At 48.9% G+C, this 22031-nt stretch overlaps 1 protein-coding gene across 5 annotated transcripts in view; it reads right to left on the minus strand.

Moving 5' to 3' along the window:
- Nucleotides 1-6864: 6864 nt before the first annotated feature.
- Nucleotides 6865-22031, minus strand: part of JADE1 (jade family PHD finger 1) — a 55799-nt gene continuing 40632 nt past the window's right edge. For all 5 annotated transcript variants that reach the window (XM_066233224.1, XM_066233236.1, XM_066233244.1 and 2 more), the window contains exons 9-11: nucleotides 18887-19408; nucleotides 13606-13723; nucleotides 6865-9885 (exon numbers count right to left, since the gene is read on the minus strand). In XM_066233224.1, coding sequence (XP_066089321.1) covers nucleotides 8999-9885; nucleotides 13606-13723; nucleotides 18887-19408 — 1527 coding nt within the window. In that variant the 3' untranslated portion in view covers nucleotides 6865-8998. The remainder of the gene's footprint in view (nucleotides 9886-13605; nucleotides 13724-18886; nucleotides 19409-22031) is intronic.

Genomic DNA, 22031 nt, shown 5'->3' on the forward strand with positions numbered 1-22031 from the left:
CAGCTGTTGACGTTTACTGCAGGGGCAGTTTGTTTACTGTTCCTTGAGACGGTCCAGCTGACTTCCAACAGCTCTGACCATTAGAAAGTCCTTTCTTACCTTGAACTGAAGTGTGTCTCCCTGCCCGAGCTCCACCTTGTGCACAGAGTGAAGATATTCTCCACAGTCCAAACCCTCTGCCACAGGGCAGGCCTTCAGCCTCCGGAAATGATGGTGGTGTTCTCCCTGCTCGTAGTAAACACCCCATTTCCTCAGAGGACTGGGTTTGGAGCCCTTGCACCAACCAGCCCCTGGTCTCTGCAAGCACCCCTGCTAGCATCTGGCCTCCGTCACCCCTTCAGTGAGTCTCTTTATGGGCACCTGCTTGACACCAGGCACGCTGGGGCACATCCTTCTCATGCCCAGAACCAAACATAATAGTCAAGGTATAAACTGTTCATTCTTCATTCCAGATCGTGACAGAGAGGGCTGGGGAGGGGGTGATACCTGCCCACGTGTGGGGAACAGCTGTCAGACTCTCCAGGAAAGGGATCTGGCTTTAAACTGCACACCCTGCCCCCACCCCTAAGGGTCTGGCATATTCTCCTAGGGAAACATGCTTTGAGAGATCCATGGAAAGGTACATGTCATTTCTCTTTAGTATTTAGGATAGGGAGAATGAAAGAACTGCTGTTCTAGAGTCTACACTTTCAGAAATGCAGCTTAACATCACGTTGGCATTTTCAGAAGTTGAAGCATGCTTTTGGACAGATACTGAGCATATTGTTAACTAAAATCCCAATTCTTTTCCAAAGGTTCTGTTGCTAAGCCATATCTTTGCCCCAGGAGCCAGACTGGTCATTCATGCCTTTTAAATTTCATTATTTATTATGATGCGCTGAGATCTTGTTAGCTCCTAATTTCGGCATCCAATTTGTTGTCTGTAAGCATTGGGGGCCATTTCTGCTTCGTTTTGTTTTCCTGCTACATTACTTGCACCTGATTTTTTTACTAAGAATAAACATCTACAGATGTGATAAATATGCCACCCATATTTTGGGGGAAATCATTGACAAGATGGGAACTAGACAGATCTGAGTACAGCTGGTCCCTTCCAGCTCCGTGATAAGACAGCCAAGTCTTACCAACCTCCAGCTCCGTGATGGGTAGAACTAATCAGGACCCACCAGGCATGGTCACTCAGTGCGAGTTTAATCTGGCCCATGTGACTGCATCTACAATAGCGCAGAAAGATCAAGAAACACCCATCCATCAGCCTAGCAGAGCATTCATTAATGTGACAACCTCAGGTCATACTTTTGAGATCTCCTCTAGTAATCCTGTCCAAGAAACGGCAGATGGAATTCTTCTTAGTAAACGCACATGGCATCCCAGTCATCACTGTTTGTTCCTTTTATGTTGGTTTTTTTTTTTAGAAACCCTTTAAGCCCTTTAATATGTGGCATCATGAAAACTTTCATTCAATATTTTCATCCTTTTCTGAAATAAGCCATCAGAGTATAATGTGATATATAAGGAACTCTGTTAGCACTTAGATCTGTGAAGATTAAAAATATGGGATTAGTATCTCCTTTCCTCTACAAGAGAATGAGAGAAGTTATCACATTTCCACAAATAGCCATCAGCATTCACTGGAGACTCTTTCCTTGGGTCTACAATGAGCATGCCCGACTGTATCACGATGCTTCCTTACTGAGCGCCTACTGTATACAGGGCATTATGCTAGTAGTTCAGGTAATCCAACAGCCCTGCTAGATAGATAGTATCATTCCATTTCCAAAGGTAGACGGTATGACAGAAGCCAAGCAGCTTACCCAGAATCAAACAGTGGGAAAGTGGTCCTGCAGACTCTCAAGCCAGGTCCAACACTGGATTTCTTCTGCCGGCAAGACGGCCCCGTCGGAGTCTGCCGCATGCGCACCCTGGACACCTCTCCCGTCTGCTGACGGGAAGTGAGCAGTCACCTTTCCAGGTTCTCCGAGCACCCTGGAATGTGGATGGCTGGCTGAGGAGGACTGACCCCCTGTGAATAGCAGGCTGCTCCCCTGCAAGTTTCTCGCTCATCCTGGACATCGCGTAACTCTTGCCAGTACCCACCCCGTCCCTCTCAACTTCAAGGCCGTGTTCTTCAAGGGAAATACAGGTGCAGAATTGGATTCAAAACATCCTACCTCCATTTTTTGCCCATCAACCTTACTATAACAAGTCAGCACTGTGAGCCCCCCCCCCCTTTTACTCCTTTTCTGACTCAGACTCTAACCCAAAAGCCCTCCTTTTGGTCATCAAATCAATATGCATTGTATAGAAAACTTACTAGGCCTCACTAAGAACAGCATCTTAGTAGATAATAGGGTTAGGGTTTGGTAGTTTTTTTCAAACCTTGCATAGAAATGGGCCATAACCTAAAAAGTCAAGTACTAATAACTTCAGTCAATAGCAGATATCAATCTAAGCAAAGGAAGTTATAATATTTAGTGGTCTTCCTCTGAAGATTTCCAGATTTCTTTAATAGGTAGGAAAAATTATAATCCTCCCCCCAAAAAATACATATATATATATATATATATATATATCTTAAATATCTACCCAAAATCATAAATATGTTAAAGTTTGTTTAGCAATTGTAAAGTGGTTGGTACAAGATTGTGATTTCCAGTCCTGGGCAGTTGGCTCAGTGGTAGAGCAGCAGCCCGGCGTGTGGATGTCTCAGGTTCGATTCCCAGTCAGAGCACACAGGAGAAGCACCCGTGTGGCCTGAGGTGCTAAAAAATGGCTCTGGTTGCAAGAGAGCAAGGGGAAGAGCATCGCCCCCTAGTGGGCTTGCCCAGGCAAGTCACATGTGGGAGTCTGTCTCTGCCTCACCTCCTCTCACTAAATAAACTTTTTTAAAACTTATGATTTCCTGTGTCAAAATTCAGGACCTGGGACTCATTGAGGCTAAAATGCGATCACAAGCATTTGAAAAAGAAGCTCAAACAATTCAAAGGGTAAAGCTGGCGCAGAACGAGGACAGAAAGAACAGAAGAAACGTGTCTTCAGAGGCAGCCACCTGGGGGAGAGGACACCAGAGTAAACAGGTCGGCTTCCTGAGGAAATTGTCTCACACTGGTAATAACACTGATACTAGAACAATTTGTGAGATTAGTGGGTAAAATAGCCATAATTGATCCGTAATTATAAATGTACTGCTTAAAACTCAGCCATGCATAAGCCGAGCACCAGTGAGAATCAGGATACATTAGTGTTAATTAGGAATGACAATATCTTTGCTAGTTAATTTGCCAGGTAAGTCATTGCTTGACTTATTTGTAAAAATGAACCAGATTTATTATACCTTCTATCATGATTGTCCTTATTTGGAGGTCTTACCTAGCATCGATTTAAAGTCTTTAGACATTAGTCTTAAATCTAGATTCAATATCAAGACACTGTGATTTTAAATAATTCTCTTTAACTTTCTAAGCATTGTCTCCGAATAGCAAGAGAATTCTGAGTTCCTGGTAGCAACGCGGTTTTCGTCGCTCATATGTTCACCTGTTCTGCCTGCAGATGCGTGTGTGTATGCTGTGTAAACGTGTCTGATGCTGCGTTAACTAATTCCGTTCTCCCTAGAAGGCAGGGACTGGCCAGGAGCTGACTATATTCTTTATTCATTATCCATTAGGTTACGTTCATAGTCGTTCAACCAGTACATTAACATGTTTTGAGCCAAGATGATTAGCTCTACTTCATTGAAATTCATTAACCTAAAGTTCACATGTATAACCCTCAGTCCGCTCAAAAACACGCGAACTACTTTATAGGAACTATTTTTATATCCTGAGAGGCGGCAGAGCCCCCTCCCCTGGGGGGGGTGCACAAGTACACTCTGGCTGGGGTTGACTCTCAGCTCTACCTCCTGACCTGGAGCAAGTACCTTGCCTCTTGTGCTCCAGTTTCCTCACCTGCAAATTAGAGAACACCTACCTCACATGGTGTGAGGACTAAACAAAGTCATAGGCGAAAAACGGACCTTGCATTACCTGCAGGAGTCTGGAGGTTCCCGCTGAAGGCTCCGCCCCAAATGACAAGACCAGGTGTTAATTGCAGAAGTGACCAGTATGGATAGCGTTGGCAGGGCTGCAGCTAATGGGAGGCAGGAAAGACTAGCTTCAAACAGACGAGTCAGGAAACGGAGCTGCTGCACGAACCCGGACAAGAGGTGAGGAGCCCCGGGCTGCACCGTGCGCAGCCGTGGGATTACGAGAAGTGAAAGATGCTGAAGAGTTAAGCGCAACACACAGGCCTAGCTCACTGTTTGCTCGTAGGAGATGGGGAAGGGACTCACCCAGGACTCCCCGATTTCGGACTCGGGTGACATCTCTGAGGCAGGATGTACAAAAGGATGAGTTCCAAAATCTCCAGCCCCTGCGTACATCCACGGGGAAAGCCCAGAGAGCAGCCCCGAGAATCGTCACTGCGCAGGCGTGAACTCCACAGCGGCGAGAACAGGTGCAGCCCATGAGCAGGTAACAGGCCTGTTTTTAACCGCTTCTCAGTAACCGGGCAATCGGTGCTTTTCTGCTCCGCCCCAGACTAGAACCTATCCTGCGATGCAGTTCTGAGCGTTAAAGACAGCAACCCGGAAGTTAATTGTGAAGTTTGCTGCAGATGGCTAATATTTTTCAAAGGTAGAAACCGTTTTTTAAGTGATCTGGGTAAAAACAACAACAAAAAAAAACAACAACACGAGCCCCTGGTGCCACCTTGCCCATCACATACTGCAGAACTGCTGCCGCTGAGCCCTTCCCGAGGCTCCCGGGGACTTAATTTCCCTAGAGAAGGATTGTGGTTTATTCAACTTTAAGACCCGGTAGGGAGGATCACAGTTATCTCTCTGGGGTCTTAGAGCAAGTAACATGGAAGTAAACAGACACTAAGGAGGAACAAGAAGAAATAAACAAGCTTTTAGCCAAATGTGCGAACTATTCAAGTATAAAAACACACACACGGTGGCCAAATTACTACAAAAACTGTAAATGAAGGCTGTAATGCCACCCTGGTGTGGCCCATTCACCTCAATCTAAGTGAAAATACAGGACGCACGACAGTTTTTCCTGTTGTTAGATGCCAATCTCTACACACGGTGACTGAAGACTGTTTCAGGCAGGGAAAAACACCAAACTGGAAATCAGAACGGGGCCCGAGCCCACTCCTGCCAGTGCCTACACTGTGGTCTGGATGTGTCTGTGAATTGCAGATAACATCTAAGAATGCATTTATTAAAATTACTTGGGTCTTACAGAAATACAACTTCCCTGTCATTCAGGAATAACTTTTTTTTTTTTGTCTCAGAAAGCTCATCAGTCAATAGGTTGGAGAAATGTCTTGTTTATAATCATAAAAAGTTTACCATCTACTAAATGCCCACCACAGGCTTTGTATGATACCATATTTCCCATGTATAAGACACATTTTGGGGGGAAAATTTGGGGTCTAAAAACTGGGTGCGTCTTATACAGTGCTTGTAGTTTTTTTACTTGAATTTCCCATTTTTTTGACAGTGATGAGGAGTTGTATAAATTTTATGACTAAAACTTGAGTTCAATAACTTTATGTAATACTTTTTTTTTTTTCAAATTTCAGGCCCCCAAATTAAGGTGTGTCTTATACATGGGAGCATCTTATACATGGGAAAGTACGGTACTGTATTCCCCCCCTCCTTTCTACAGAAGGGAAGATTGAGACTTAGAAAGGTTAGGCAATTTGGCCAAGGTCACATGGCCAGTAAACTATAAATATATATGTAGTTCAGCCTTTAAACTCGGATCTCTCTGACCCTGAGTATCTAAGTTGCTTCACCATTTGCTTTCAGACCCAAAATTGTATTCTGGAAAGACCTCTGGGTGGGGCAGACAAAAATCAAACCGTTCCCATCTTTCAGTGTCTGTGCACGCGAGGTGAGCAGTGAGCAGCCCTTCCATCAGCCTGTCCTGTTCCCGCCAGTCTCCTTACCTCTACTGGGACACAAACCACTACACAGCGATGCAGGACTGAGTCACATGCCTTTTTAAATATTTAGCAAAAGCAGATCTCAAAATACACGTAAAATGTATTGCAAAATGTACAGCATTTATTCACATACAGACAAAAAGGCACAAATTCTACTAAATAGTTCAACAAAAAAATACAGCTGTCCTCAACTAGTTTTATAAATACTTTCAAAAAGGGGGGTAGAAATAAATACAGGACTGGGCCATGTCATATAAAATAGTCATCTCTACATATAACTTTAATTTCTGATCTGTTAACTTTTCATGCACCTTTTTTTTTTCAATTTTAGCTGAATGGACACCAAGCTAGGCACATAGTGAAAAATCCTCTGTACAAGGTTACAAATGTAATAATGATGAGTCCGTCCATCTCAAAATTAACTCAGGTTTGTACACAACACATATAAGCCTTCATTTAGATTCTGTGTTTATAACCTAACAAATGACATTCCAGGCAACTTTACAAAAGTTTAACTAGCCTACATTTTGACATAATACATTGATCCTAATCAAAGATATTTCTTGGTCAGGATGCACAAGGAAAGATAAAGCTTAAAAAAAGAAAAGAAAGAACAAATGGTATCACACTGAGTGCAAGCAGGTGGGTCGGGCAGTGGCCTCACAGAGAGGTCCCTCCCGCAGGACAGGAAACTAACTTACAAAGCTGTCATAACACCCACACCCGCAGAGACACCATGCTCTAGCCGTCTGCATTTCAAAGCAGAAGTAAAAAGTGTGGGCATTTTGTTTTTGTGGGTTTTGTTTTCATGTGGGTTTGTTTATTTTATGTTGTTTTTGTTTTTTGTGGGTTTTGTTTTTTTGGTTCAGCATAACTTGGAACGTTTGAAAGCTTTTCAACCTAAATGTGGGGGAAAACAGGTAAGGCATTATTTTTGCACAAAATGAGCATTCCTATTAGTGCAAATGAATCTGGTACCTCTTAAAATGGTGAGAGGTCATATGCTTACTAGAATTTAGATTTTCTTTCTATGGCTTGACAAATCACCCCTCCATATATTCTATTCTTATCCAGAGCTGTCGCTGTAGTCAAAAGATAACTGTAGTCCACCTTCTGTCCTTGGCAAAAGGTTTCTGCTCATATGCAAAAAAATCTGACTCTTAAATTAGGCTCTAAGTGAATGTACCACTGGGGTTGATAAGAAACTTCTAATATCTATAGCAACAGTTTATCTGGATAAGCAAGTCTTTCAAAATGAGTCCCATAGCTCAAAAATAGTCAATCTAAAAACCTGGGTCATCTTTTCCCCTCCCCTGAATTAGCTACTACAATGTATTCAAAAAGTTAAGACTTGGTTTGAAAATGTCATACATACAATGGGGATGCATCCGATCTACTATTTGATCATCTGATAAAACTTGCATAGCAAGATGGAATTCAATAAGCCTTTTTTCGATGTTGACCATCCTCTGGAAGACTAGAAAGTTAACTACAGAACTCAAAGCTTTACCCATTAAGTATCAGAATGTCCCTGCCACATGGAAACAGATGTATAACTGAATCAGTAATCTGAATACCGATAACAAACTAAGGGGTAATTTAGGGGAAGTTGGGCTGTTCCAAGTGCCCATAATTCTAAATCTCATTGCTATTTAAACTTTCCTTCTCTTAAGTTCGATGCACAACTACATTGAATTCCAAAGAAAATTAACAGGACGTGAACACTATCCACTGTCTTCATACATACGCACTGCCATGAGTGCAAAAACAGACCATTGTACTCAAATTTAATGCTAAATTTATTATTGCTGCTAACTTACGAGTTATTGCCATTTGTAATTCGAAAGTCCAAGTCACGAATCCAGAGCCTAGAACTGACTCCAGAAAACCTATTACACTTAAAATCTCTTTCCTGTATAAACTTGGTCAACGGTAATCGCAACTTATTGCCTTTCTATTGTTTTTAAAATATAACCTACTTCGTGCTTTTTTTTCCCTTTTTTTCTTTTTTCCTTGTTCTTAAGGAATCCATTCAACATTGGGAGCCCAGATCCCCTGACATATTCCCAGTGGATGACTCTGGGAAATGAGTCCAGAGTCTGCAAGTTCATCACTTGAACTTGAAAGAGCATTTGTATTGTTGGGAGCCAAGCACTGCCAGTGGCCAGGGAGAGTCCATGCTGGCCCACAAGGCAGTGCTGAGGGAAGAGGGAGGTCAAGAGGAATGGTAACAATGGAGACTCAGCGCCCTTTCTCACAGACAGAATTTTCTAATGGCTTCCCTCCCCACCAGTCCAGGAGCCCCAGGGCTCCAGGCAGAGGGACCGGGTGCCATACACCCCAAATCCAAGCCACAGCAGCTCTGCCCTGACCCATCAGATTTTTCAGAGAATGGCCTTTAAAAAAAAAAAAAACTTTCCTCCCCATCTGATATATTTACACATAAATTCCCTAGAGTTCCTGAAGCTTCAGAGCTGCTGTCTATACACTAGAATGCAACACATACAGCCTTGTGGGCCAAAGTATAAACAGGATTTCAAGACCCACCACAGTCCTAGAAAATGAGTGTTATGGGCTATTAAACGGTATGTGAGGGTTCCCAAGAACCATATCTGACTCCGTGTATTCTGATAACCATGAGTTTGTGCTTTGGGAAGGATAGAGAGCAAGAAAAACTCAGGAGGCTTATGTAAGCCCCACGCTCCTCCTTAAAAACTTCCTTCATTCATTCCTATTTTAGTGTTTAACTCCGCCTCTAGTCTTAGCAGTGTCTTATGGTTACAGTCTACTCTTGCGTTTCCTCAACGAGTTGCAAATAACACACAAGTCTCACAACGATTTATAAATGACTCTGGGAAGAAAACAAACCAAAACAAAAAAGTCGATCTGAATTGCAAGTAAATGTGTCAGTGTGGCTCAGGAGAGCGGGGTTTCTGCCTGTCCCTTGCTGTCTGTCGTCTCACAACTCGACGGCCAGCCCGTGGCCCCAGACACCAGGTCTGATTCATCAAGAGGCCAGGATGCTCCGCCTGATGATGTCTGTCCTGCGGCTGATGCTGCTGCCGGCGCGCATGCACTTCTTGTCCGAGGCCTCGCTCTCCGAGTCACTCATCTCCACATCGGGGGCATACCCGTCATTCTCATTGTCGGACTTGAGTTTGCTCTTGGCCCTTTCCTTGGCTGGGACCCGGCCCAAGCCCAGATAGGGGTAGTCTGAGTGCTGGTGGCAGGCGCCCTGGTGGGTCTCGCCCTGCTGCTGCCGTTCCCCCTTCTTTGGAATCCGGAATCCACCCCAGTTTTTCACGGGGCTGGCGGGTGTGGTAGGCACTTTGACTGTAGTCTGGGTATAGCTCACTGGCATCAGGGAGCCATTGTACCTGGGCACCGGCGGCCCCCCTGCGGGCGAGGAGGCTGCCCTAGCGCTGTCCAGGTGCCGCTGGGACACGTCTGTGGACCTGAGAGGCTTGTGACCCTGTTTAAAAGGTCTGTCCTTCCCGTCCCCCTTGCTGAGGTCACAGTGGAGACGATGGTCCCTCCTGTTCCCAGGATCTGGCATCATCACACCATTTTTCTGTTGTGCTGAGAGGAGACGGGCCTCCGCAAAGGTCTTCTCCAAGCCCAGGAAGCCGTCCGGGCCCCCCACGCCCTCCCGCCTCCCGCACAGTTCTGGCTGCTTGAGCAGGGCCTTGCCCTCACTCCCGGCGCGGGTTTGCAGCAGGACCCGCTTGTGGGGCTTTTTCAGTGAATGAACCAGGGACGTGCCCATCTGCTTCCTGAAGAATGCGGAATGCCACTTCAAGTCCTCTATCTTGGGGACGTCGGGGCCCACCGAAGGGCTGTTGAACAGGAGCATGCTCTCCAGGGAGGCGGCGGAGCAGGAAGAAGAAGGCACACCTGCGGACAGGGAGCACAGGGACCGGTTACAGCAGAAGCGATCCAGCCCGGAGGCGGGGCCACCCGGCCACACCCACCCACCCCGTCTGCCCGACGCACTCAGTCTCCATACGACTCAATAGGCTACATTTTCTAAAAGAGTGGAAGTTCACAGAACTTCCTGAAACAACATCTTTTCAAGGAATCTATATTCCTTCCAGCAAAACAGCTGAATTGATTTGCAAAGGGGAGGAGTCGGCCCGTGGTCGGCGGGGCCTCCACCATCTACCTGCTTCTGGAGAAGCCACACCCACAAGTCACCTGCCAGTCACCTCCTTCCCAAAGAGACAAGGGCAGGGACAGCACCTTCTACGACATAGGACTATGATGAGGATAAATACATGAAAATATATGTGAAATGAATAAGGGAAGTAAACACCTTCCAGACACATAAATATTAAAAAATTAAAAGTTTACTATTATACATAAAACTCATTTGTGAAATTAAACTAAATTGTCATCCAGCATGAGGACAAGTTAAATTGGTGTTTTCCAAACATTTTTCATGCAAATCACAGTAGGAACTCAATTGCACAAGACTCAATGGAAGCCCTCTGTTCACGAAACCCTATTATAGCCTTCGTCATCTTCTGTGCGCTCTGCGTCCAGCGCCGGTGACAAACCAATGAATGCATCTCGAAGCCCACTAGTAAATCATCACCCGCGGTTTGAAAACACTGCGTGAACTCGTAACACGCGGAATTCATCAGAAGGGCCAGGTTCTGCCACAGCCTCCGGGCGTCTGCTAAGAGCGTTTGCACGACCGTTTCCTGGGAGGTGAGAACCACCAGCTGCAGCAGGTTCCGACCCAGAGTCCTGGGCTGGAGCCCGGGAAGAACCTCCTGCTGTCCGTGCACTCAGGGGCCAAGCACAATACAGAACAGAGCTAGCGACTCTAAAGGTAGACCTGTCACCAAAGGGGAAGGTGTTTTATAATCTGCTTTCTCAAGCATCCAACGTGAGGGTCACTTCACAGCATACCGGGCCTGCTTCTCCTCACCTACCATGGGACAGCAGCGCTAAGAGGGTTGGGCATTTTCTGCCTCTGACTTGTGTCTACTTGGAACCCAAGTCTCTGCAGAGTCTCAGGCCGTGACCTCCTCCGGGCAGCGTCCCCTTGAGGACATGAGCCCAGCAGAATGGCTCTACCAGTCCTCAGCGTCATGGCGGAGCTTAAACCGGGTCCCAGGAGGTGTCTGGGCGGCTTCATTTGGGATCACTGATCTTACAGGACAGCTGATTCTGAAACTAGAAAAAGAGCAAGAGCGCCCCCCACCCATGTACTGTGCCCCCCACTACACTATGCAGAGGAGGCCTCCCTGCCCACGCGGACAGGCGTGGCTCTTATCCCGCAGTGGCTCCTTCCTCCCAGAGGGCGGGGCAGCCTGGGTTTCCTCTCCTTTCCCGAGTGGAGTGGAGGGCTACCTTACAGCTCTGTTAATGCCAACTGTCCTCACGTGATTCCACACAACCACTGACCCCAGGAAAAGCATCCGCCGCCTCCGCCGGGACGTGCAGGACGCTGCCTGAACCGTCCGCAGAGAAGGATTGGAGTGAAATCAGATGCACACGCTCTTCGCGGCTCATTTTCACTTGGAATCACTCATCGTGTGACCACTTTGCAGGAGCCATGGAGAGCCCCCAGGCTCGGCCAGCATTCCGGGTCACCAAGCTTCCTCGGGGTTGAAATAACTCCAAATAATCAATGAAGGGACAGACGTTCACTTTAAAGAATCTGAATCGAACTGCTTTTACTGCTGACACCCGACTTAGGAAAATTTATTTTAAGTTTTACAACTAAATTCTAGCTAATGATATAAGCTTGCTACATCCGGAAGCTATTTCTTCTTGGGGAAAAAATATCTCAGATACTATTAATAAATTAATGCCATTAAAACTATGAATTACTTCAAGAGTGTCATTTAATAAATACTCCCTAGGCCAGGGGTCCCCAAACTTTTTACACAGGGGGCCAGTTCACTGTCCCTCAGACTGTTGGAGGGCCGGACTATAAAAAAAACTATGAACAAATTCCTATGCACACCGCACATCTTATTTTAAAGTAAAAAAAAAATGGGAATATAAATACAATATTTAAAAAGAACAAGTAAATTTAAATCAACAAACTGACCAGTATTTCACTGGGAACTATGCTCCTCTCACTGACCACCAATAAAAGAGGTGCCCCTTCCGGAAGTGCGGTGGGGGCCAGATAAATGGCCTCAGGGGTCCATAGTTTGGGGACCCCTGCCCTAGGCTTTATCTCTTTGTTCCACCGACCGATTTACAGGAAGTCCTTCCTCACTTAGCATCTATGGGCTCTGCGACTTTTAGGTGAAACATGTAACAAAACCAGCTGTACTGTGTGGCTGATATACACAACTTCCTATAGCATCTCATCAGTGTTACAACGAAACCACACCGAACAAAATGACATGATTCGAGGACCTGCACACTAGTTTTAGGTAAACCAGAATTTAGATTCCAACATAACAAGGTATAACAACTTCTTTGTTTCCAGGTGTCATAATGACCTACAGGCAACAGTCACAAAGCCACAAAAGGAGAAAAGTGAGCCAGCCGTGCCTACAATCCAAGTACTTCCAATGCTGCCACGGTGACTTTCAAAGGGCAGACGGGCACAGAGACATGCTCACCTATGACCTACCTGTTCCCCGCGGCCACGGTTCTGCCTGACCTACACTCAACACATCTTCCTCTGACTGCCTTAGCAGAACTGCTTTCTGGTGTTGATGATCACAGAATGAGTGCTGAAAGGCAACTCCTCCGTTTCCACAGATCAACAGAGCCCCAGGGAGGGGACACCATGTGCCCAACTTCGGATTTGATCTCCAAGTCGTGGTCTGTGTTTTTTCCTTTTTCTCTCTTAGCCCAGAGCAATATGAAATAGAAAGCACTAAATACATCAGTACTCGGTGCTGAATCTCCAACAAAAGATTCAAAATTCCACCTACACCAAAAAGTCCACTGAGACTGTTCTCTAAATGTAGACACATGCCTCTGTTTGCCATGTTACAGGAAGATGCCAGGCTAGATAACCCACAAATCTTTTCTGGTATCCCCATGTGTTACATTTATCAAGTATACAGAAGTTACTCTTTCATTTCTGGAAGTTTATGTATTGATTTTAGAGAAAGAGGAAGGGGGAGAGAGAGAGAGAGAAAGAGAGAAACATTGATTTGTTGTTCCACTTATTTATGCATTCATTGCTTGACTCTTGTATGTGCCCTGACTGGGGATCAAACCTGCAACCTTGACGTACAGGGACGATACTCCAACCAACTGAGCCACCAGACCAGGGCTAGTTACTCTTTCATTTGGGCCTCATAACAGTTCCTGAGCAATAGCTGGAAAGATACTGTCATCAAGTTATATATGAGGAAACGGGGCAACTTGGAAAACTTGCGACCCGCTTGTGTTCAGCATTGATGTAGAGGAACAAGGCTTCGACCCATATCTGAGGCCAAATTCATAGCCCTGTCCTCTATACCACGATGGCTCACATGCTTAAAGGTCTGCTTTAGCTGAGAAAGGCTGTGCTTTCGGATTCTTCTGTAGGGTAAAACAAAATTAAAGAAACCCTTCTTTCTTTCCTTAGCATAGCGTTAAGGTTTACAAACCCCTGCCCTACAGTTTAACCTACAAGGGCCGAATGCATACCTGAAACTCTTTCTTGCTCCAAGAGCTTAGTGTAAAGATTGAATATCTGTTCCTGGACTTTGCACACAGATCGTTTAATCTTTTCCCTGCGGGTCACCATGTAAGTGAGGTTCCGAACCTAGAATGTAGAGAATAAAGATTCTAAGTAAGCAAATGCATTGTAACAGTACGTTGGTACTTTTTAAATTTTTCTTTACCTGGGAGAAAACTGTCCTACTAGGGCCTTGAGTGACATCTGGAGTCAATCTCTAATCTCCTTTGGGCTGCTAATGAGGATTCTGCATATACCCCTGTATATGGGCAGCAGCACAGCAGATAGATTGTGGGAGGAGCACCATGGAACCCCACAAAAGCCCCAAAGCCTCCACCACACCCAGCCTTAGACTCGTCCCACCAGAAAGAGAAGACTGTTGGTGGCCACATCCGGACTTGCTACATCTCTCCAAAGGACCCTGCTCGTCACCCCTCAAGATCTTCCTTCCATGAACTGTAGGGTCAAAGGCTTTAGACAGGTTTGGAAGCCACCTTTGCTGCACTTGACCAAGCATCTTCTGAAGACAGAGCTAGGTACACACGGGGTCAGGGGCCGGCAGAAGAGGAGCCTCCTTCCCCTCCCCCCCTCCCCCAAAAAATCATCCCTGCACAGGACCCGAATGGTCAACAAGAATCCCAGGAAACTTCTCGACACTGGGCTGCAGGAGCTAACAGGCAGCTGACGCTCCCACAGACTGGGTCTGGGGAGCACCCCTCCCACTTGTCCATGGATTCACTACGTCAACATCGTCAACATCGAGGTCAGCTCTCCAAGTCACCACTTAAAAAAATAAGATGCTGCCCTCTTCCTGCTTCACTTGTAAGGAACTGAAAAGACCCAGGGCTGATGGTGCCACCTTGTGTCTGAGGTGCGGCCACCGGAGACTGCGTGCACACCCTCGCTATCCAACTCACTCATCAAGATAGCTTCGTTCCCCGTTGTTCAAGCCACCTGTGATCAGTCAATGCCGAAAGAGAATGTAAAGGATTCGTCGATAAACCCCCTTGAAACCCTCGGACCAAAAACCCGATGGTGAACCTGCCTAGACCCCATGGGCCTGACAACGCGATACAGCAGGTGCCCAGTTCACCCCTCCTGGAGGAAGACGTGGGCAGGACTTCCCAAGTCAGCTCAGCGGCAGAAATGCAACAGTGCCCCGTGTTCCCCATCAGCCCCCACGTCAAAGGCACGGCTTCCTTTCCACAGACCACGGTTTCCTTGGGCTCAGCAGTCCCTTTCCCTGCCGCCTCCCTTGAACTAGAAGAGGTCCGGAGGTCGCCGACCTCCTGCTCTGGCCATGGTGACAAAACCCACGCTCACAAGAGACTGCACTGACTTCAGCACGGATACCTCCTCCCTCGGGGTGTCCCCCTTTCTGAGCCCTAACCATTCCTGTCCTGTGTTCCAGGCTCTCCTTTGTAAGAGGCCAGGAGGCGCTCAGAGGCGTAGCCCTCGGGCACCCATTTACACCCACGGGGGATTCCCGCCTGGGGCAGGAATGCCAACGCAGGCTTCTGCCGCTGAGCCACTGACCACTGAGCCCTCCCTAACACTCCCCTCCTCCATGAAAATGAATAATAGCTTAAAATGAAAGACCTAAGGAATAAGGTTTCTCTCCTTGTCTCCAAGTCAGTATTATTTTGGTGCCATTCACCTCTTAAAGCCTGTTCTTGATCTCACAGCCTCAGACCCCCCCAGGCCAAGAAGCAGGCCTCCTTGATTAAAATCTTGAGCGGGTGGAGGATGGCTAACAAGCTATTTCTCTCTGATAAATATGGTCTCACCCACGGGAGAGGAAGCGTGAACACTCAGGAGGAGGAAGAGGCAAGACCTAGAGACCTATCACAGATTCACAACTTGTGGAGGGCAGATCAATTTTTACATTAAAACAAGGAATCTGGCCTCTGGCCAGAGGGACTGGGAACAAAGCCTGATTCCTAGGAGCAGACAGGATCCTCTCCGATCCAAGTTGGATGTACAGCAGAGATACCTCCATCTCTCTTGAAATTAGCCACAGACCTAGGAAATAGGGAGGCCAGAGGCCTGAACTTGGTACAGCAGTCACATTGAATCTTAGTGGCTTCAACCACTTCCCCAAGGAAAGGCTCCCACCCTGGCTAACTGGGAAATCCCCACTTCCCTTCCTCGTGACCTCTGATGAAAAACATCCAGCTATTACCCCAACAAGCAAAGCTGGGACTCCCTTCAGCTGGAACAAATCAGCGCCTGGAAGGACCCAGGCCTGGCTGACCGCATTTAGACGAGGGAGCGCACTATACCACACTTTGTGTCCAGAACACTCCCCACAGGACAATGTGTTTCAGCAGCCCGTGTGTGAGAGCTGAACTGACAAGCTATCCTGAACACAGACCCTGCCTGGCCCTTCCTGCACACACACCACCCACCGTTTCACCTTCTCTCAGCAGCCAGTAAGGAGGTACCCCCCACCAAAAAAGGGCTCATGGGTGCACTCACACCACGCTGAACCTGAAGCGGCGTACATCAAAATCAGTGTTTCCCTACAACACACAATGCTGACCCCCAGCCCAGGTGTTTCTGGAGTCCGAGGTGGGGTCCAAGCACTGGCATTTCTATTATGTTCCCAGGTAACGTGACTGCTGGTTGGGGACCACGCTGTAATCCAAGGATGCTTTCAGGGGATTTCTTGAATCCCAGAAACAGCTTGCCGCACTGAAGCCTAGCGTGCGTTTTGTTCAGGGACAACTGTAGCCCTATCAGGTTTTCCAATGTGCCCACTCCGCTGGGTACCGGGTAGACACCCAGCCTGCGTGAGGGCAGCACATCTGAGCAGACTCTCCTCTGCTGAACTGCTTAGCGCGTCTCTCAGCAGAAGACATTTAGGGGAAAGGGATCCCACCAGAGCCCAAGTGCCTAGGGAACCTGAAGACATGACCACCCACCAATCAGCAAGCGTGGTTTCTTAAAGGTGCTGTTCCCAACCCCACCCCACCCCCAAAGCCATCCCTATCATCTACCTTTCTGATCCGGGACTGGTACTGGCTGTGCAATGCCCCCTGGTGTGTGTGTGCAGGGAAAGAGCTATCGCCGGTCTCATAGTCGCTTGTCTTTCTAACAAAGGCGACTCTGGGTCCGTTTAGGTCTGACCCATGCCTCGATTATGTCCTGTCCCGTGTATTAACGGGGTCTGTGAACCTGCTAGGAGCCGCTGTTGTGTGAAGGAGACAGAACAAACAAAGCGCTGAGGTAGGATTTGTTCCATCACCCCTGCCCTGATGAGCCTTTGACCTGACACACCTACGTTTCCCAGGACAAAGTGCTGTGTAGCTCTCTGGGGCAGGGAAAGATTTAATTTTTTTAAACTCCTCCACCATCACAGGCCTCATGGCATATTTTGGAAAACACGTTTTTCATTATAATAAGCCCATTTTAAACTGACACTAAATACCCTAAAATCTCTTAGGCTCTTGATTAGAATAAATGTAAGTAATGCCACACACACACACACACGCAATAATCCTGATTTATTCCCTGTGTCTCATACATGATTGGCATCGTTCTGCTGAAAAAAGCAATCAGTAATGACTCCAATAAAAATATTTAGAATTTAATTATAAGTGCGTGTTAATCTGAGTAACTGAAGTACAGAAAAAGAGTTAGTACACCACAAGCATTTTCTACACGTTTATTTTGTGGTGGTGGTGAGACAAACACAGTCCAAACATTAAGACTTCTCGTCCTCCCTCCCGAGGACTCCCTAACTCCGTGGCTTACGCACCCCAAGTACAGTTGTCAGATAATGGCTTCTAGCCAGGATTCCAGTTTATCCTTCCGAATGCCTCTCTCATCTCTCAACAAAAACACCCCACATGGCGGTTGGGAGGCAAGGTCTTATTCACACTCACCACCAGGGGGGCGGGGTGAGGGAGCACGAGAGCCCCACCTGCCTGTCCTCAATCCCAAACCTAACCTGGTCCCGGAAGGGGTGTTGTACATACAACCAGCCACCGCTCAGTAGTGTCCAAAAAGGGTCCCTAATGAACTTAAAAACACTTCCACTTCTATGCCACCGCTAATTGGGCCGTGCCAGTCTCTTTGCGAGAGCTGATCTTTTGGTTCAGCACGTCTTCAATTTATCCCTACTCTTTGCCTTCAAATCACCTGAGTCAGTCTCTCCCAGGAGGCGAATCACTCGCTGCCGCCAGTAAGCTGGGTGCCCGGAAGAGAAGCGTTAACTGTTTTGGGCCACGTGGGTGCGCCTTGCAGGGCAGGCTGCTGAGGGCCAGCTCCTGCGCCATAATGCATTTAATCAGTCCCGGAGCGCTGCAGAAGGTGTGTCCCCAATTAGCAAGCCTCCTTCCGGAACCGGAACTACCTACAGGGAGCAGGAGACCCTGCCTGGGGGGAAGGCAGCCCACTCCTAGTAACCCCTGTGGCAGGAAGAGAGGTACAGCCCGGGACTGCACGGGTAAGGGAGAGGGGGAGGCACGCGGCAGTCCCTCGCAGCCACCAGCCCACACCCAGCAATCCCCCAGGGTGATGGAGTTGTGTGTTGTGCAGGATTGGGCACCCCCTCCCACCCGCACGTGGACACAGCACAGACACATGGACACAAACAGGCACACACACGCTACATAGCCACAGTCTCAGGGACGACTTAGCACCTCACTGCCAGGAGCTCCCCTGTGACAGATATGCACGTGTGCAAGAGCTCACACGCCAGCACGCACAGCCTGCCCTGCTCAGTGACAGCACCAGGGACGCCCCTGGGAATGCGCCAGGAAACGGAGGGGTCACAGAGGCAGGGCTCAGCTCAGCTCCCTTGAATGAGCCCACCCCGGTGAGTGTTCCCAGTGGAGTGGGAGCTCTTCCTGCCTCTGTGCACCCCACCATTAGCCAAACCCACTCTGGTTTTCTAACCAGTTTGTAAACAGTGCTGGGCCGACCCCTTGGTCATCTTCCTGGGACTCAGTCCCTTCTAGTTCTACAATGGAGGGGGACACACACACACTCTCTGATCTTGCAGAAGGACAGTAAGGATTAACGGGAAGTATTTAAAAATCAATCAGAGGGAAGCTGCCCACTCGGCGGCCGCCGTGCACGACTGTACGAGTCTCCCAGCCCATAAAGACCGGTAACAGACACCACCTCATGCTGCGTGTGTACAGGGTCTGAGAGAGCGCGCCGGCCGCCACGCCTGGCCCAGGCAGGCACGACCTCTGCCGTCTTCTTGGCTACGTCCTACAAGGTGTCTGGGTCGGTCATTACCCTCTCCAGGTCCTGCCGCAGGTGCGTGAACAGCTGCAGCCTCCTAAACAAGACGTCCTGCTCGCGCTTGGCCAGATTGTCCTCCTCGTCCCTCTTTGGAGTGATCAAGGGCTTGTTGAAGTTGACCTTCCTCTTCAGCTTCCAGTACTGGAACAGGAAGTCCACCACCTCCTCGGGCAGCCGCAGGGCCTTGGCCACGTCCAGCAGGTTGACGAAGGTGTAGAACTCATCCTCCAGCTGCTGCAGCTTCTGTTTGCGGACGCTCCCGCGGTGGGCCTCCTCCTGGCTCTGCTCCAGGCCGGCAAAGGGCTCCAGCGGGCTCCGGGGGGAACCGGCAGGCGCCCCGTTCTCCTGTGCAGCCCCCTCTCCGTGGCCCTCCAGGCCTTTCCGGTGAGAGCTGTGCTTCGGGCAGTAGGACTTGAACTTGACCTCGTCATTGTCTGCCAGGATGGTCTTCATCTCCAGGCCCCGGTCAAATGCACAGGTCACGTGGAAGGCCGTGCGGCAGTTCTTCACGGAGCACTGGGAGGACACGCGGAACAAGAGGAAAGACGGGTGGTTAGGCAGGGCGCTGGCTGAAGCCCACAGCACCGGGCACCCCACACGCAGCCTGTGCCTAGACACGGCCTCCCCGGGAGGGGCCCTGGCAGGCGAGCCCAGCCACGTGTCGTGTGAGGGATAGCTCGGGAGCTGCAGATGACACCCTACCTCTTCCACAGCAAGTACCCACGGCCCGCAGCCTCCCACGGAGACACGGCTACATGAACGTCACGTGTGGCTGAGGTGGTCTGGCACTCAGATTCCACGTGGAGGGACACGTGCTCAACACGCAGGGACACTCGGAAGCACTAATCTGCTTATCTAGATCTGAGCTCTTTCAGTGTTTCTGGAAAAGGCTGAGATGATTGACATCTCAGGAAGAATGACACGCGGGGGGACTTTTTATCGGAACCTGACCCTCACGCTCAGCCCTCGCCCCTGTGGGAAGACGTGGACGTTCCCTCCGAGCCTCCTGCTGAAAATGAGGAGGGTGAACAGAAGTTCCTGAAGAAGAAAAACCACAGGAGACCAGGACAGCCCAGCTCAGGAAGAGCACACCAGGTCCCCGCACCCACCAGGAAGCCTCATGTGATGCTTCCGGGGCAGCAGAGGTGGCCTTGAGACCTGCCTGCACCTCCCTTCCTGACAAGCACACACCCCCCTCTCAGTGACTCATCGGGGATACAATTTAGTGCCTTGGTCCCGGACGGCGGCCCAGCCACCTGGCCGGAGGAGAGTGATTAACTTCTCCCATCTGATCTCGCTGGGCGAAGCTCTGGGAAAGGTTCCTAGTGGTGACTGAAGCCAGTCCCTTAAAAGCAACAGTGTGCCGTGGGAGGCCCGGCAAAGCCAAGCTTGCCAGGGCTGCAGGGAAGCAGGCCCAGTGCCCGGGCCAGCTGAAAAGCCTAGGTGAACTCATTCCACAGACCCCGAGTCCAGAACCACAAACGGCAGAGGCTGGAGGCAGAGCTTCTGCCCCAAGCAGCCCAGGATTTAAGAGGTGGCTCACTGCCAGTCAGGATTCCCCCACTCCTACAACGTCTCATCCCATGCCCTCATTACCCACGCTCAAAACACCTGGAGTAACAGGTATCAATAACCTCAACGCCCAGCAGTGTGGCACAGCGGCGTTGGTGGCCGCACCCACACGCACACCAAGCCATCACCATGAGGACACCGGGCGCCCCTCCCCGCAGCACGCAGCCACAAGGGGAAGGAGAGGCAGTGGGTGCTGGGATTGAACTGCACTTAACCCAGGCGCCCGGACCCCCAGCAGCAGCAGGCGGCCGCCGAGTATTTACACAGGGCTCTGTCAGCATGCCAAGCGGCCTTCCTCTGGGTTTTCCGAGTAGGCTGACTCAGCAAACAGATGTTACAGAATCGAACACCAGGACCTTCACAGCTGCAGACGTTTCAGAGAGCAATTCTTTCATAAAACCAGTCAGCTCTGTGCAGATATGAAAAATCATCAGCTTTCCTTGGCCTCTTCTCCTTCCAATTAATGTACCGGGAAAAAGAGGCCAATGGCCACAAAAAATAAAAGTCATCGTGTCTCTTCAGGAGAGAAACAAAGATCCTTTCCGCCCACCTCCTGGAAGTTGGTTAGGTACACCCCCCACAGGCACACTGGGGGGCAGGGCATAAGCTCCACCCTCCCAAGAACATCAGGTAACTAACTGGGAAGGAAGGAAATGGTTTCCCCTTCCGGGCTGGCCGCAGCTCATGTCCTGCAAGTGTTCACACAGGTGCTTGGACACACACGTACACAACTGGAATACCTATTCTTTTTCTTTGAGACTTAAAAAAAAATTTCTGCTGTGTTCTTTCCTAATACAACTCTCAGGCCAGAGGCTTTTGTCATGATCTAGTTTTCAGCAGATTCTGTTCGCACACAAAAACCTGCACTATTTTCGAGGTCTGCAGCCAGAGCCCAGCAGCTGTCTCAGGCCTCGGCCTCTCAGTATTCCTCTTACATTCTGAATTCTGAACGCCTGGGGAAGCGATACCGAAGGGAAGCAGAACTACTTGGCGTACAAAATGAAGACACTTTTTAATCCGCCAGTTAGTGGGTACCCTAGTGAAAGAAATACTTATCAGCCAGCTATAAACCGGTTTTGCCAAATGAGGTCATTTCTTTTGAACCCACAGCTGGCAGTCTGACCGAGCTCCTGGAATGTGTGCCCGCTCGGCACACGCCAGGGGACCGAGGACGAGGGGCGGCTGAGCAGGTACCTGACCATCAGGGCCACGTCTGCGGTTGTGGCGATATGGAGATGCTGCTATTGTAAGGCCCAGAACTTAACTTCTCAACATGCCACCTGCATTCTCTCACTAGTTCTGTCTGCCTGAAGGTTTCCTAGGCTTGTCTGTGTGCAGACAGAGGAAAAGCAGGCAAAAGTTCACGTACAAGCTCCAGCATACACACGCACATACGGTGCCATGAAGAGCCAGCCATCCAGACTGTGTCTGTGCAGCACGCCTTGTGGTGTCGCTCTAGCCAGCGGGTGCAAAAACAGGGTGCCAGGCTGACGTCACACAGCTCACCTAAGGCATGACACCCACACACACACCCAAGAAACCTGCCGTGTGAGGGGCAGCGGAGGGG

Source organism: Saccopteryx bilineata, chromosome 1 (genome assembly GCF_036850765.1).
Source record: "Saccopteryx bilineata isolate mSacBil1 chromosome 1, mSacBil1_pri_phased_curated, whole genome shotgun sequence".
NCBI lineage: Eukaryota > Metazoa > Chordata > Mammalia > Chiroptera > Emballonuridae > Saccopteryx > Saccopteryx bilineata.